Source organism: Kwoniella botswanensis, chromosome 1, assembly GCF_036426115.1.
Source record: "Kwoniella botswanensis chromosome 1, complete sequence".
Classification (NCBI taxonomy): Eukaryota; Fungi; Basidiomycota; class Tremellomycetes; order Tremellales; family Cryptococcaceae; genus Kwoniella; species Kwoniella botswanensis.
Genome location: NC_088599.1, coordinates 10,282,957 through 10,299,687, shown reverse-complemented (window position 1 = coordinate 10,299,687; position 16,731 = coordinate 10,282,957). Strand labels below are relative to the sequence as shown.

At 43.8% G+C, this 16,731-nt stretch overlaps 5 protein-coding genes across 5 annotated transcripts; 2 read left to right on the top strand and 3 right to left on the bottom strand.

Annotated features, from left to right (window-relative positions):
* Nucleotides 1–1,597: 1,597 nt before the first annotated feature.
* On the top strand, nucleotides 1,598–4,892 carry L199_003890 (uncharacterized protein; the record flags this gene model as incomplete). Its single annotated transcript, XM_064889618.1, has 15 exons — nucleotides 1,598–1,887; nucleotides 1,965–2,036; nucleotides 2,112–2,130; nucleotides 2,196–2,230; nucleotides 2,306–2,506; nucleotides 2,585–2,678; nucleotides 2,737–2,782; nucleotides 2,848–2,874; nucleotides 2,945–3,010; nucleotides 3,069–3,140; nucleotides 3,199–3,508; nucleotides 3,579–3,929; nucleotides 3,998–4,192; nucleotides 4,254–4,799; nucleotides 4,862–4,892. The coding sequence occupies 15 exons, from the start codon at nucleotides 1,598–1,600 to the stop codon at nucleotides 4,890–4,892; spliced, it is 2,355 nt and encodes a 784-aa protein (XP_064745690.1).
* Nucleotides 4,893–5,144: 252 nt separating this feature from the next.
* L199_003889 (eukaryotic translation initiation factor 3 subunit K) lies at nucleotides 5,145–6,369 on the bottom strand (the record flags this gene model as incomplete). Its single annotated transcript, XM_064889617.1, has 5 exons — nucleotides 5,145–5,179; nucleotides 5,295–5,552; nucleotides 5,701–5,842; nucleotides 5,963–6,189; nucleotides 6,279–6,369. The coding sequence occupies 5 exons, from the start codon at nucleotides 6,367–6,369 to the stop codon at nucleotides 5,145–5,147; spliced, it is 753 nt and encodes a 250-aa protein (XP_064745689.1).
* Nucleotides 6,370–6,715: 346 nt separating this feature from the next.
* On the top strand, nucleotides 6,716–11,918 carry L199_003888 (uncharacterized protein; the record flags this gene model as incomplete). Its single annotated transcript, XM_064889616.1, has 18 exons — nucleotides 6,716–6,834; nucleotides 6,891–7,026; nucleotides 7,097–7,853; nucleotides 7,934–8,173; nucleotides 8,282–8,384; nucleotides 8,450–8,541; nucleotides 8,617–8,753; nucleotides 8,813–8,924; nucleotides 8,977–9,094; nucleotides 9,155–9,724; nucleotides 9,794–9,963; nucleotides 10,049–10,148; nucleotides 10,204–10,324; nucleotides 10,385–10,613; nucleotides 10,696–10,829; nucleotides 10,891–10,962; nucleotides 11,023–11,185; nucleotides 11,245–11,918. 18 exons carry the CDS (start codon nucleotides 6,716–6,718, stop codon nucleotides 11,916–11,918), a joined length of 4,047 nt encoding a protein of 1,348 aa, XP_064745688.1.
* A 691-nt stretch (nucleotides 11,919–12,609) lies between these two features.
* On the bottom strand, nucleotides 12,610–13,506 carry L199_003887 (uncharacterized protein; the record flags this gene model as incomplete). Its single annotated transcript, XM_064889615.1, has 6 exons — nucleotides 12,610–12,655; nucleotides 12,766–12,803; nucleotides 12,876–12,951; nucleotides 13,016–13,064; nucleotides 13,312–13,317; nucleotides 13,500–13,506. The coding sequence occupies 6 exons, from the start codon at nucleotides 13,504–13,506 to the stop codon at nucleotides 12,610–12,612; spliced, it is 222 nt and encodes a 73-aa protein (XP_064745687.1).
* A 638-nt stretch (nucleotides 13,507–14,144) lies between these two features.
* On the bottom strand, nucleotides 14,145–16,324 carry L199_003886 (uncharacterized protein; the record flags this gene model as incomplete). Its single annotated transcript, XM_064889614.1, has 9 exons — nucleotides 14,145–14,307; nucleotides 14,442–14,616; nucleotides 14,698–14,812; nucleotides 14,897–15,227; nucleotides 15,299–15,359; nucleotides 15,435–15,594; nucleotides 15,685–15,784; nucleotides 15,880–16,010; nucleotides 16,178–16,324. The coding sequence occupies 9 exons, from the start codon at nucleotides 16,322–16,324 to the stop codon at nucleotides 14,145–14,147; spliced, it is 1,383 nt and encodes a 460-aa protein (XP_064745686.1).
* Between the last annotated feature and the right edge of the window lie 407 nt (nucleotides 16,325–16,731).

Genomic DNA, 16,731 nt, shown 5'->3' with positions numbered 1-16,731 from the left:
AAATGCCATACAAACCCAATCCAGCAGGAGGACAATGCGCCTTTGATCCTCGGTGATCCGTGCCACTGAGCACTGAGCTACCATATGATCCTACCGAGGGGAGGTCCTTCAATCGATCTAACAATAAACACAAAATACAATTCGATGTCACTGGGCGAACTTCGTCTTCAAGACGGTTACTATGTGGATTTCGAGATGGCGTCAAGCCTGAAAGAGTGTGGGTGAACGAGTTGGTCGGGTGAGAGTGTGAGGTGGTGATTGATCTGCAAAATACACCAAAATCAACATCAATCCATGATCGATGTGAGACAAGCGAGAAGACGAGATCTACAACCTAAACAAGTTGAGAGGTCAAAGCGATGATCAAGAACGGATGACACTCACCGATGTTTTGACAAGGACCGGGCGGGAAAGGACGTTGGTGGGGTTATGAGCTAGAGCTGATTTATATTGATGGGATGGATAGTTGGAAGATGATGATGATTGGAATTTGAGATCTGAATCTGAATTGATCTTAATCTGGAACTGAGACGCGTGCTTTTTGCTTTTTGTGTGTTCGTCGTGGGTCCTTTAGTCCAATTTTGGTACAATACAAAAGACATATGATGATGATCTACTTTGTTACAAGGACGATAGTGGTAGTACATATAACTTAACAGTCAGCAACGACGAGAATACAAGTAATGTTCATCAGCATCCTCTTCAATATACACAATTAAGCTTCAGCTTCTGAGCAGAAGAAAAACAAAAAGCTCTTTGCTGGAAAATCAGCCGGACCGACGCGTCGAGCATAAAGACCAAAGCAAAAGGAATTCCTCTGCTGGCGTCGATTCCCTGAATTGACGTTAGACCACGAGAACAAGGCGATCATACTTGTAACTCATGATACCCGTCATCTGTGCCTTGGCTTGGAGTAAATCAGTAATGTTCTCACTCCAGCAATCAGACAGAGCCTTGTATCGGCGGAAGAAGAGAGGATAATAAGCATAGAGTATGGGAATACTGTACCTTCGCGCGACTCCTGACTTGACAACCATCAAACTATGGAATGAACTGGAGATGGTGAGGAAAAAGGTCCTCTGAGTAGTCATACCGATCCGAGCTGACGCGAATATCTCTCGTAGCCACCTTGCTGTTCCGATGTAAACGAGTGGGAGTGAAAGTGATTAGGCAGCGAAGGCAAAAGTTGGACTTGTTATATCAGCCCGTAAGAAATACCTATCGTGTATCTGTATGACGTACACGAAGAAGAATTATCTAACCTTCTCCCATTGTTTTGGTTGAACAAATTCCTTGCATCGATATCTAACGTACATCCTACTCACTGAGCTGATCACATCTCACTCCTAAAGCTGACGAGATGCCCATCAATGAGAAATGGTGGTCTTGACCACCATGTCTCACTTTACGCCCGGGATGCCATTTCTACCTTACTCAGCTCACCAGGTCGATACCATATATAGTCTCCCCCGCACCTTCATGTTCTTTGCTTTTATCTTCTCAGCAACTCCTCTTTAGTACTTATATGCCTCCCAAGCATCAGTACGTATACCAATACAAAGATATAGAAGTAATACCTCGATATCGATCAACAAGAATGCGACCTTCGAATTTACCCTCAACTCCCCAGACTCCTTCGCCAGTACCTCGACAAACTGAACAGATCACCCAATCTCGTCAGCTCGAGAAACATAAACATAACCCCCTCGGAGCTTACCCAACTCCGCAATCCTCTTTGGATGTCACATCGCCTTTGAGGTCCCATTCGACGACATCCTCTACTAGGACAAACACGTCATCGACTGATGAACGCTCCCAAGATGGTCAAGGGGAAGACGACAACATCGGATCGTACCTTGAAGCGCACGATCGACTTCGACACCTCTAGTAAGTACTTGTGCATGCATCCATCCATACTTACCATTGGATCTGAACCGCGCTTATGAGATTTGTTGAAATTGCAGTCCCAATGAAGAGAAGGTACCCTCTGCGAGACTTTGTGTACTCGGTGCCCAAAGTGCTGGGAAAAGTAGCTTGTGAGTTACCTTCGGTCTCTTTTTGTCTTGGTTGAAAAGATGAAGCTGAGTTGATGCTTGTACTATTACGAACAGTTTGAGTAGCTTAACCAACGTATGTGTACAATCGTCTTGCTCCAAATTTAATCTATTCTGACGAATCGAAACTACATATGTCAGCTCGACCTGTACTGTGCAGAACGACGAGCGACTTGGTGAGTTGTCGTTGGTTACATGTCTTTCCTCAGCGAAATGAGTGGCTGATCATGCTATTGTATGAAATGGTACAGCTGTCGGATCTTGATCTCATCTCGGAGAGGGGGTACCTCTTTCTCAGCCGACGTTCAGATTGTCATCCTTCACCCCGGAACGGAGCGAGCCGAGGTCATACCCTTCGCCTCTTCAATCACCGACGAGGGTCAGATGGGTCAAATCTGCAACTGGGCGGGCGAAGAAGCCAGAAGAGCCGATGGAGGATACCAAATTGTCCGGTAAGCTTGTCATGCTAGCAAGGTCATCACCTCATCTTACCTCACCTTCAACAAATGAGCTAAGATGGGGATGAACAGATCTTGGTCTCAAGTGAAGACTCTGAGCACTGAAGAGAGGATTATAGGAAGGTCAGGCTGGGCCGAATTCACCAAGAACGTCGTGATCATCAATGTAAGTAGCGCGCACCAGATTTACATGAACAAGTCCTGAAGCTCATGGCGATTGATAGGTCAGAGGTCCCAGCAGACCAAACTTCGACATTGAAGACCTTCCTGGTAAGTGCCCGAGGTGATTGCCATGTATTTTCGTCTGATATACGAGCTGACACAGTATGATCAAGGCCTCAATGGTCATCCTATACCTCAAAGTACGTCAGATTCACATAGTCCCCCTACTGTACTTTAACGGGTTGCTGACTTCCCCTTATCAAACACTAGAACTCGTATCCGACTGCATCTCCCAGTCGCAAAACATCATCGTGCTCTGCCTATCAGCTGGGTCCAGTAAGTCTCACTCCCATCCCGCTTGCTGAGTCAATGACAATTGACGAATGACATGCAGAGGATGCCTCGCCGGCTGATCCGGAGATTCAACTCGCTCGGAAGTACGATCCTACGGGAGAACGTACTATCGGTAAGCTTCTGAGCGAGCTGTTTGAACAGATATTCCGAGCTGACTCTAGTATCCTTAGGTGTAATCACTCGAGCTGATCTCATGGCCGCATCAATGGACGAAGAAGGCTCGACTTTTGTCGATTACCTATTGGGAACCGGTGCTCATCTAGGTGATTTCATCCCTCAGGGTGGTTGGTGGCCTCTTCGTCTGAGAAGTCATAAAGAACGATCTTCTGGCACATCACTTCATCAAATCCGACAAAAAGAGGTTGAACTGTTCTCGGAGGACGATTGGCTACAGATCCAGGAGAAAGCTGGTAGGAACTTCGGGATCGGTGAATTGGAGAAGAAGCTGGAAGTGTTGTTTGGGGCGAAAGTCAGAGAAACGTAAGTCTTTGCATGTACCGTCGTTCTACAGATCGATCAGCTGATCTACCTGCTGTTGTATCTGCACTAGGATTGTCATACTCAAGACTAGTCTTCGCGAGTCCATGCGAAATCATAACGATTGGCTGGTCGAGAATCCCACGATCCAAGATCCAATAGCCACACTACATGATCAAGTGATATATCAATTCTCGAATGTATTGAAGGGCAGGATCGAAAGATCTAATGCTTCTGGGAAGCTTGTCGATCTACAAGAAGAGCTCGAGCAGGTAATCCAACGAGCCGTACCGGAATTTGTGCCCTTCACCAAAGACGAGTCCGAAGAAAATGGTACATATCAATCGTACTGTAAGACCAACGGAATTGTAGTTGAAAAGGAAGACACAGTCTATCTGGATACTCTAGCAGAGATGATCAAAGGGTAAGTTAACTGATGGTGAAAGTTTACACGGAGCATCAGGGCTGACCTTAGCCTAACTCAACTGAAAGCGTCTCGAGCAGAAGAGAACCTGGAGTAATAGATACTACCACGATCACCCAAGCCTTTGTCGACAAATATACCGCAAGATGGAGAACTTTGGCTAATCAACATATCGATCAATTATGGAGAGAAGTTGAGGACATTCAACGAAACGTCATCAAAGAGATATGTGGGAACAATGCGATCTTGTCTGAAGAGGTTTCGTGAGTTTGACGGAAGTTGGCTGAGAATTGATATAGCTAATACTTGTGATATTACGCTCAGGATGAAACTCGAAGATCTCGTGACTTCTCTCAAAATCGATTCGATGTCATTCATGAATCAAATGTGTAGGATTATAACCTCTCCGCTATCCCATTCTGGTAGAGGTTACGCTCAAGGCTATCAAAGCGCCCTCAAACGAGCTATCGAAGGATATTCGAGATTCCTACAACCATCAACAGGCGTTCATCGACGAGAAGTATCAACGAGCTCCTCAATTCCATCCCAAACGAATAGCTCAGTACCGAATATACCTTCTGAGATATACTCTAAGACCGAGAGAGAACAGTGTACAGCGCTCCAAGCCAAAATCACTGTGTTGATGATGAGCAGAGCTCTTGAGTTCTCATCATCAGTAGGTGAACATGCTCAGGAGTGTGTGATGGAATACCTAGAGAAGGTGATCCCTACTTTGAGGAAGAAGATGGGTTTAGATCAAGTCGTCGAAGATGTTAGAAAGAGAGCGGGCGATCTGTTCGAGAATGATAGGAAAAAGAAGAGAGAAAGAGAGAGGGTCGTGGGAGAGATGAAGAAGCTCGACGAAATTCAGTAAGCCGAGCCCAAGTTATGAGTGGATCGGAATTATCAGCTGATCTTATGATTTTCGACAGACAACATCTGGAGAGGATTGTTCATGCTTGATACGATGGTGAAGATTGAAGTGAGCATAGGAGCAAAAAGTGAATAGGAAGTCTCACACTTAGCGATATATAGCTCTGTATATGGAGGGATATCTTAGGTACTTGGTGGCGTCTGAGCGGTTACGAAACGGTGCTTTATTTGTATGATATCTCAGATATCCAATATCATGCATATACATTTCTTGGTCTATGTGCATTCGCATGATCACCCCACTCCATCTCCAATCCATCGCAACCAGTCCCATCACCTAGTCTAGTATCCAGCAGCAGCCACGAGTTTTGTCAATTCTGCAAGTAGAATAAACCGAAATCCATCAGTAACTCTGTTCCTTTAGAAGTGATTATGCGCATGCTTTGCTAAGAGTAGAGGCTATGGAAGTCTCAAGTGGGAACCCAGACTCACGACTCAATTGAACATTCTCCTTGACCACACCAGCTTTAACATCATTGTCACCATTCTTCGGTACCACCGCCTTATCACCTTCGACATTCCATCCGATCTTCTCTACGTACCCGCTCACCTCGGATGAAGAGAGATCTAACCATCTTGAAAGTTGGTTGAGAGAAATGGTAGAGAAGCATGAGGCTATAGAGAGGGAGAACTGGAATCGGAGGTCATCGATGGGGGTGGAATGCGAAGGGAGATATCGGGTTTTGAGAACTACAGTTGGGAGAAGGTGTTGTTAGCTTTGATTACACGATAGTACGCTTATGAGATGTATAGTTGAATCAATGATGAGATTAATCGTGCTTGTTACATCCCTTTTTCCTCACTCGAACTATCGTTCCGAGAAGTCCAAAAGACTCACTATTGGCAGCTTCTGATTCACCGTTGAACTCTTTCCAGAACTTGGTGAATTGACAAGTCCTGATCAACTCGTGCAGATTCGTCAAATAGGGCATCAAGATTGACAACGCCTCGTCATCTGATTCGATATCGTGGAGGATTGCCTAATATCATTGCCAATCAGATATCAGCCATGCTCCTTCATCTGCCTATATATATGTGTGTGATCGTGGGCTTGTGACTTTGTGAGGGGTTATTTGTAGATAGCTGATAGTTGCACTTACCGTAGGTTCTCTCAACAGACCCAATGACAAGTTGAAGTCTGGTCCATGTACAGTTGAGCTCAATGCTTTGATCAATATGTGAATGATGATATCTGGATTAGAATGTTGAGGGTTGAATTGATATAATTTCAATATAGCTAAATTGGCGAACAAGTCATATTGACCTTCTTTGATCTGAGATAAGAGGTATTCTTCCATAAAAGGGAGGTTGGTGGGGTTATATCGATCTTTACCAATCACCAAATACATCAGCATGTATATGATATACATCACCGCGGAGTAGGCTGTTGGAAGATAGAAGCTTGGATGAACTCACCAACACCATGGATCAACTCGTGAATCACCTCTGGTCGGGTTGATGGAGAGTGCCATTCGCTCAAGTTCTTCTTTGGTACTGCTACTGCCATTTTCAATGATCTTAATAGTTCTCTTTGATCTGTTTGATATGCACTTTTGGTGATTGCTCGAGGTTCCAATTTTGTTGAATTCACAATGCACAAGGACAAAAGACGAGTTCGAGGAAAACGATGATTTGAAGCACGTGGAGGTATCACAGAGCAGTATATATGCCACATCATGCCGATCGGTTGTGCTCGGGCCCCCTCATCGGACGCGTCCATACTCTTGTGATCGAAGCAACAGAAAGAAAAACCAATACATGGTACTACAGTACATGACGATAACAACTCTTGCGATCACATCAATTTCTCAGACCTCATCTCAGTGTACAATGAATCACCACCAACAGACAATATGACAACCCCAGAGGCTCCCATAGGAGCCAAAGTACAGGTAGCAGCTGGTGTAGGATATGTCAGATGGACAGGATCCAATCCTGGTTTCGCAGCTGGGAAATGGGTCGGTGTGGAATTGTGAGTTTGTTAATCATCAGTTGGATGCATTGCATTACTGATCAATTTGTGGACAGACTTGAAGCTGGAGGAAAGAATGATGGTTCAGTCAAAGGTGAAAGGTATTTTGACTGTCAACCTAATCATGGTGTTTTCGTCAGACCAAGTCAAGTGAAGATACTTGAATTACCAAACAGGAGTGTACCTTCGACTGTAAGCTTTATATCGTAAACCATATTTAAGAATCGTCCTAGCTCACATACATGGTGTGACACCAACATAGCCTCGAGGGTCTGTATCGCGAACCCCATCTACCCCAGCGGTATCTCGACCGCCCCCTACACCTACATCCCGATTATCTTCCGCAGGACCATCGAGAGCCTCATCACCTCAGAAAGCATCCCTAAGATCATCAACCGCAACACCGGCCACACCTCCTCGAGCAGTCTCAAAACCTACTGCCACCCCTGGTCAACCATCTATCAGTCGGAGGATATCATCCGTCACTACTCCAGCTTCTACGAGCGGTAGGACCAGTGTCACTGGAGGTGCGTTCAAACGACCACCGTCGGTAGCTGGAAGAGCATCGACCTCGTTTGCACCTCAAAACGAATCAGAAGAAAAGGCTGAAGATGTACCGAGACGCACTGGCAACATGTCTCCTCCCCCTCCCCCTCTTTCTGCTCGTCAAGCAATTTCGCCCCCACCAACAACAGCCGGTAGAAGAGTGGTCTCACCTACACCCAGCTTAACAGGTATATCACCCCGACCTATACCGACAAGATCAATTTCATCAACCTTATCACCTGCGTTCGAACTTGAAACTCCTTCCAATGCAACTCAGCAAAACCAAGCACCATCAGCTGGTGATTCCCCCGAGAAGGATATTACATTTACCCAGAAGAGGGAATTAGAAGAACTAAGGATCAAAATTAGAATATTGGAAAATAGGAAACATGAGGATCAGGAGAAGATCAAAGTCTTGGAAGGCAGAGTGGGAGAAGCTGATACGCTGCGAGCTGCTAGAGTGAAATTACAAGGTAAGCTCTCAAATTGTCAGCTGGAGGAACGTCACCCCCATAGGGCGCACAAGCTGAAATGCTGCTTTTATCGATGTTAGCTAAATTTCAAGAAATCCAATCATCCTTGATAACTGCTCAAATAACGTCAAAGGATTTGCAGTCGGAGAACAACAGATTGGAATTGAAAGCAGCAGAAGCTATGGATCAGCTAGAAATGGCTGCATTGGATAGAGAAGTGGCGGAAGAAAAAGCTGAGAGCGCAGAGTTGGAAAAGGAGAAATTAAATGAGAGAGTACAGGAATTGGAATTGGAAGTGGCTGTGCTAAAAGAGGAGAATGGTATGTTATCTTCCGTTTCGGTTAAAATGCTTCAACCTCCAGTACTTCACCATGGATTTGAAACCAAGACGATAAGCTGATCGATCATTGATTGTTTGTTTGTTTTAGCGGAATACGAAAAACCTGTATCTGGCTTGGAAGGTGAAAGAACGAGTTTGGCATTTGTTCAGCTGGAGAAGCATAATGAGAGATTGAAGGAGGCTCTGATAAGGTCAGTGCAGCTGGATATACAGTGGATCTGTCGAAAGTGCATATCCAGCTGAAATGGCACAATAGACTTCGTGACGTCTCTGCTGAAGCTGAGAGAGAACATAAGAGCAAAGTCGCTGAGATGGAAAGAGAGCTAACCTCTCAGGAAGATTTGCTCGGTGAGTTTCAGCATTGAAGCTAAACGCGTCTGGTTTTGCAATTTCGTTTTCAGCTGATTCGGTTTGTTCTATCAGGTCAACTGGAATTAGCACAAGCTAAATTGTCTAATGCCGAAGCTCAAGTAGAAGATCTGAAACTTCAGCTCGATGATGCCTTGGGAGCTGAGGATATGCTTGAGCAGTTGACTGAGAGAAATCTGCAAATGGGCGAGGTGAGCAGTAAAAAATGTCACATCATGGTGTATGCTAACTCATATCTTTACGCTTGAAGCGAATCGAAGAGATGCGGGTGACGATCGAAGACCTTGAAGCTCTGAAAGAGCTGAATGACGAGCTTGAGGAGAACCACGTTGAATCGGAGAAAACGCTCAACCAGGAGATCGGTTAGTTTAGTAAACGATGTATGTGTCGAGGCAAGCTGACGTTAGCAAATAGAATCTCTCACTGTCCAACTGCGAGATGAGCAATCACGAGCTACGGATCTTGAAAATGTCGTTCTTGACATGGAAGCTACCATCAATCAGTTCCGAGACCTGGTATCGAGATTACAGAGGTAAGCTATCTTATCATCTTATTATCCGCGTATGCAGACATAAGCTTACGCTCATGACAGCGAGATCGACACTCTTCGAATGCAACAAGCGACAGTCGAATCTGAGACCGCCTCATCCTCCAAAGAAGCCCAGGCGCTCATGAACCTCAATTTGAAACTGCAGTCAACCGCGGTTAAAGCGCAATCCAGGACTGTCGATCTAGAATTGAAGAAATTGGAAGCTGTACAACTTGCCGAACATCTGCGAATCGTTACATCTTATTTACCTGATGCGTATAACGATACTGAAATTGATTCTACTACGATATACCTGTTCTTCAACAGAATATCATCAAAGGTTGATATGTTAATTTCGATAATAGCTCAAATACATGGTTTACCCAATTCACTCCACAATGCTACGTCCGAGACTTTAGTCGGTTTATGTGAATTGAAAGGGAAATTAAGACATTTCAGCGGATTGAACAAAAGATTCTATGGAATAATCAAGAGATGTTCACCTGAAGATTGGTTGGTATTCGGTAAACTCCTTAATGAACTGGGAGGTGTAGAAAGTAGAGTAGATGGCTGGTTGAACAATGTGAAGAATGATGAGTTCAATGAAAGTGATTGTGCAAGAGAATTATCAAGGTAAGCTCAGCATTTCCCCCCTTTGTTGAGAAAATCATTAACTCACGCTATGCTGTGATGGATGGGCAGTTTGATAGCTCAGTTTGATCACTTATCTGAAACGTCGTTCAATAAATCTCAACTGAGTGTCGGTGAAACCCAATTGGCATTGACGTGGAACTTCGATTCGGATTTGGACAATTTCGCGGCTGCTGTTGGGTTTGCTAGACAGGCTATCTTAGGCTTGACAAAAGAGGATCGTGAGTCATTGCCTATTTCATACTGGCTTCCATACTGCGTTCTTCGAAACATAGACTGAAAGATGCTTGCTTTGACGATGTATAGATATCGAGATCGACGAAGGGGAGTCGTCACTTGAAGAAGGTGTTTATGAGCCTGTACAGCGAATTCTGGATCTGGTGAGAAGTGTCAAAGTACCTTCGGGGTGAGTGAAAGTGTCTTGCAATATAGCTTGAATTCAGCTGACTTTCAGTAATCAGTAAACTCGTTGCCCACGTTGAAGAGATCGTATCGGCATCATCAGCACTATCACCTGAACTTACGCTAGCACTAGGAGATCTAGCCAATAGTGTGTCAAACGCTGTAGATCTAGCAGTTAAGGTAAGCTGCAAAGAGCTTTTTGATGTATGACTGCTTAAAGCTTACGTTCGTCTTGTACAGCTTGCGCAGAGGATAGGAGCACACGTCGCTTCCCTCAGATCCAGCAAACAACCCTTACGATTAGCCGATATCGAGAATTTCCTGATCGAAATCACAGCTGAATCTTCAGCTTCGTCAGATGCCCACCCTTGGGAATTGATCGCTTTGTTCGTGGCTAGGTTAGGTAATGAATTGGGTAACGTACTTCCGAAAGTGAAAGAAGCTGTTAAAGCTGGACATTTAGTATCCAGTGAGTTGAGTGTTTGGCTGGACCCAGCAAGCTTCAACTCGCGAAATATGATATCATGCTTATAATGGTATACGTGATCTAGTGGATGTACCACCACCTTGGTTGGCTAGAGTAGCTACTATCAAACAAGCTGCTTCGTTCAATGCGGACACGGAAAGAAAGGTTGTAGCGTTATCCGAGGAACTGAAAGATATGTTGAGGGAGATTAAGATAAGGGTATGTTTAGCTGTGACGTTCACTTGATAGGTCAGCTAACGACCCGGTCCCATTCATACAGGATCAAAATCTGCAAGAAGCAGGTGTCAAGGTTGAAACCCTTGAGAGACGTCTTGAAGCGTCCAGGAAACAGGTCAGTTACTCTGATCTGAGCGCTGTTGTAGATAAATGCTGACGTATCTCTATTTTATAGGCTGATACGATCATCGAGCTCGAGAATGATGTTGCAAAAGCCAAGAAGCAAGAAAAGGTATATGAAGATGCCATTGAGCAGCTACAGGCTGAGCAAGATGCATTGGAAGCTGAGAATGCAAGATTGAGAAAGAGTCAGGGACAAGGTCAGGCGGATAGACAAGGTGAGCTTGAAACAATATGATTATGTGGTTCTTCAGCTGATCTATTGATGTATTTATAGGAAACAACATCACTTCTACGCCTGGAGGTACGACCATCGAACCAATCAATTTCGGCGGCGCCATCGGTACTGGTTCTGGTTCTGGTTCTGGATTTGGGTTCGGTCCCGAATCATCTCTTCAGTCTAACGAGTTGATCGAGAATCTGAGGAGTACAATCCGATTCTTACGACATGAAAATGCTTTATTGAAATCGAAAGAGTTCTATAACGATTTAAAGACTTTATCGCCATTGAAGTATACTTCTTTATCCACCCCGTCTTCTTCTATACTTCCTGAGTTGGTCAAATCAATGTCGAAATCACCTAAATCACCTTCGGCTGGCAGTAGTAGTGGAAGTGACGATGAAGATTGGGAAATACCAATCACACCTACCGATAAATCAATATTGAAAAATTCTTTACAAGTTGAAAGTAAATTGTTATTCGACAGATTAATAGATTTCCAGACTACTCCTAAAATCGTGGATATATCTAAATCCGGTACCACTACCGCCAGTACCACTGGTTCAGAGCAGATTAAATATTGGAGAAAAAGAAAAGAAGAACCTGAACAACAAATTGCAGATTGGAAATTGAAAGAAAGAAAGTTGCAGAAGAGGTTGGAAGATTTGAAAGTGAGATTTAATGGGTTGAGTAACAGTACTATCAAAAGTACCGGTGCTATTCGAAGATGACATGATTGGATTGAAATGATTCAAAATGACAGATACTTGCATATGTAAATTGTACTATACGATTGATATGGATGCTTTACGTATCGATGATTTGATTACGATCTACTTTATATGAGTCCCAAAATTTGTGCGTTCTTGACGCATGACGAATAAAATAAGTGGTTTGTTCATTGCTGGCTGCAGCCACACCGCAAAGTACCCGCTCGCTGTACCACAACGTACATTGCACACAGCCAAATGACATTAACTTGGACTCTGCTACTATAGCTTACCCCCTTGTTGGTCCTCCACGAGTAGTCAGTATGTATAGCCCAAATCCGGCTGAATATTATGGTAATATAATGACGACTTGAGACGACGATTTCTTGCATATATCATATATAATAGAATAAAATGAAATATAATATCAATATCATATACAACTTAACGTCCTACTACTAACTTTTAAATAGATAGATAGATAGACCACTCCTCCATCTTCTTCCACCTTCATTGTACCTCTCATACTTGGAATAAAGGGGGAATATAGAAAATCGAAAATTGTTAAATCGGAAATTGGAAATTCGAGAGAACGAAAACAAACGATAGGGACGAATACGAATGGATCGTTATCCTTTATTTCTTGTTTTTCTATTGACAGGAGAGAATAAACAGTCAGTAAACCGATGCGTTTAGATAGCATGAGAGAGTATTAAAAAAGCAAGGAATTAATTAGTATACTAACGGGGTTCTCGGGACTAAATATAAAGTTGAAACAAGCCAAAAGAAGAAATTGTCAGCAAAAAGGTTTGTCATCATCGAATCTGTAATCTCAAATCTGAGATTTGAGTGAAATTGAATTACTCACGCAGTTTTCCAGGATTCAGCAACTTTCTTGAAGTTTTCCTATTTACCAATTCAATGAGATTCATCAGGACATGGCCAGAGGTAATCATGATGAAACTAAAGTCGACTTACTCGGTGGTTGGAAGGTTTACCTGATTTCTCAGCTTCGGCCTTGAGTTTGGCAAGTTGGACTTTCATGTATTCGTTGCTGCGAGAAGAAAGGTGATGGTCAATAAACGCAGGAAAGAGAACTGAGGGAAGAGAATACTCACTAAGGAGTTGGTTTCTTAGCACCACCCTTTTTACCTTCAGCAGTAGCAGCTGTTGATGGATTGTTTGATATCGGATTGACACCATGTTATGAATCACAACAACGAAGGAGGTAAGAGGAAAGAGAAAAAGAGATCAGCTTCATCCTCTCGAGTCTAACTAGATTACGCGTTCAGTCCAGGAGGAAGGAAAGAGGAATGAGGAAGAATGAGAGGGAGATGGCTGGTCGGTCGTGATTTTGGTGGATGTCTCTCGATATGCATATCTGGTGTAGATAGTCAATCAGATTAGGACTTACCTTTGGCTACAATAAGCAGGGAAGAAGGAAAATCATCAGCATCAGAATATATAATGATTTGAGTAGAATTGATTCATCCATCCATACGCGACGATCTCTCTTCCCTCGGACGGTATAGTGAGGAGAGAAGAGAGTGAGGGGTAAACAACCTCCACCGCGTATGATACAGAAAGAATGCATATACTTACGAGCCATTATGAATTATTGAGATTGGTTTGGTTGTTGAAAACAGGTAAGAGTTGTTATGAGTGATGGGTGGGTTGTTTGGTTGTATGGTGAAAAAAAAAGAAAGAAAGAAAAGAAAGAGGGGGGGGGGGAAGGGGAATGAAATGGGCTGATGATATATTGGTAGTAGAGCGTAGTACGAAGGAAAGGAATGTTTACTACTGTGGTGCTATGTGTAACAACTGGTAGTACCTCATAAAAGAGAGACGCGTCTCTATTTGGGCTTGTTACTACCTAAACGGGTATATGCGCTCACGTACAACTGTATATTACCAAATCGTAAGGTACAGTCACGGGTCACGGGTCACGGGTCACGTGACTGGGGTGATTGCTGTATCACTCGATCATGCTCCTATAATCCCTTGGATATGGCGGTTGCAGTGTACGAGTGAGGTTTGAGGGTGATGGTCTGTGCACGAGTAAATAGTATGACGTGGTTGTATCATGAGGTGGATTATCATCTGGCTCCGACCGAAGACTGCCTAGCCTGTGTGATGTCAAAGGTATCAATCACATATGCGAGAATGCCTTTCATAAAGTACTACTATACAAACATAGGGAATCCATGCAGACCAAGGTAAAACACCGGTGGGATACCCCAAACGTTTCTAACGCATCAAGACATCTTCACCATCCTCAGGTCTTGGTGCACCCCTTTCGACCGAGTTCACGATTTCCCTCCTGATCTCTGAACTGATCGTGGGGTGGGGCCTCGATCGAATGACATCCAACAAAGCGTCTTTCTGGTCGGGTGTTAAATCTGATCCGTACCTGTGAAACAAATCCAGATGATCAGCATTATTCTTGTATCCATATTACAAGGTATGGAATGGGATTTCCAGATGAACTGAACTCATCGGTCTTACTGGTGCACGGTAAAGTCAATGAAGCATCGATCTACTCACCTCTGCACGAAAACCAATAAGCTCTGATGCCACAAAACAGGTAATTTATCTTCACCCGTTCTACTTCTTTGAGAATTCGCTAATCTGATGAAATGGAATACCAACGCATCCACCACTTTGTACGGTAAGGCGTACTTCTTATCTAACAATATACGTATGAATAAGGAATTAGGCCCTAGAGGCGTTGCCAAAATCACCCGATCAGTATCCAATACAGAAAATATAAGACTGCGGAAGGGTTGAAGTCACAACCCACCTGAATAATCCATTGAAGCTAATCTCAACAAAGCAGCAGCAGAGTGTAAGACGGGTACAGATACTTTCGATAAGACGGATGCTACTATAGCAGCTTCCTTGAGTGAACAGCCGGTCTAATCAGAGTATCGCATAACATGATTAGCACAATTTCGTCATCATCAATGTTAAGGATGAAATGAGGTTGTTCTCATACTCACCTCACAAAGAGGGAACAAGATCCCTTTGAAGAACGCGGCAGGTTTGTATAAACCCTTCTTCAACGCCTCATACAGATGTACATTCAGTTTCCCTCCATTCATCCTCATATCCTCTCGGCATTTATCCAGTAAGACACCCTCTAAGAATACCCGTACTTCGGTAGGTTTCAAGTTCGATACGAATATCTTGGTACATGCGAAAGTGGCGTGAGGGGTCCATTCGGTAGGTTTTGTTAAGGCTAGTAACTGCGCCCAATGAGGGAGAGAAGGTAAGATTTTGAGCGCTTTGGGTAAAGGTCCAGATTTGTATCGAGATAAGAGGAATCCGACTCTGAAAGAGATGACCATGTTTTAGCTGGATCAACTTGACTAATATGTATAGTGTGGTGTCAAGAAACTCACTTGGTATATACTTCGATGACTTTTGGATTAAGCCCCTTTTTGGGATCGGGTGGTCCCTCATCTACAGTTAATGAAGAGATTAGGTGAACACAATCAGCTTGATCTTTCCTGAACAAAGTCGGGGTGTAGCACTCACCCTCATCTTCGAGTCCTTTGCTCACTGCGCCACCTTCCATCTTACTGAAAATCAGATCCGCTAAAGTTTTCGGTGGTTCGCCAGGTTCATCCGAAGTTCCAGCTTGGTTATGACCTGCATTCAACGCATCTAACGTAGCGTGATCTGCTGGGTCGATCTCCTATGAGGTTTTGTGTGACTCATCAGTACTCAAATTCACTCACTGATTGAATTTTGCGAGATCTGATTAAATGAGGAACAAACGACTCACAAGCTCAGCATATTCGTCACCTGAGACATCACCTTCCTCAAACTCGTCTTCATCCTCATCATCACTTGGGATTTGAGCCATCTCTCTGGGTCTTCTCGATCTATAATGATTGTATCAGCTGAGTCTGGAGGTCCGTCGTGAAGAATACATGACCAGCTGTCTGCCTGCATCAAGAGACGTAAAAGAGACACTCACGGTTCAGCTTCATCCTCATCTTCCCAAGCCTCGTCATCGTCATCACCATGACCCAATTCTCGATTAACCTCTTCCTGCTGCTCTCTAGCTAAGTCGAGAATCTTCCTGGACATTCGAGCGTCTTCTGCTTTCTACATAATTCAAAGCAGGCGAAGATCAGCCAATGGTCATCTTGATAACAGATGTAGATTGGCGGATAGGGGAGCATCGTTGGTGACCAAGTGAAGTTCAGAGAAATGGAATGTTGAGATACAGCGATCACACGTCGCAGGGATAATCGAAGTGCGAGATCACTCACAGGCTCATCATCCAGCTCTTCATCCTCTCTCGACTTCTTCTTACTGGGTTTACTCGGTCTACCGAACTTCCTCAGTGACTCGTCCGCATCGATCTGGACATGAAGTGGATCATGTCGCTGTTTTGAAGGTTTCACCACTTTGGGCATATTGGTGGTGAAATTTTTTTGATAAATCTTGGGAGGGTGTGAAGATGTTCTGGTCTATCAGGTATCGTTGTCCCTTATCTATGTGATGGTGTGTTGTGGTCTGTTCTGTAGCTTCAACTGTGATGATATAGAAGCATGTACTGAAAGTGAAAATTATCGTTGGTTTTGTGTTTTCAACTTTCGCACTCGGAAATCTTATCGACCGAGTCTCGAATCACGTGACATCCCTTTTGATTAACGGTAGAATGACGCTTGTCGATCTCGAAATCATCTAATCTCATTTCAAGATCAACCAACACCAATCGTGCATCATGAATTTGAGATTACACGCATATTGACAAACAAAGTATGATAAGACCGACTTGAATCGCAAAAGTCATCTTTCGATCAGATCATCCCAACCTTCA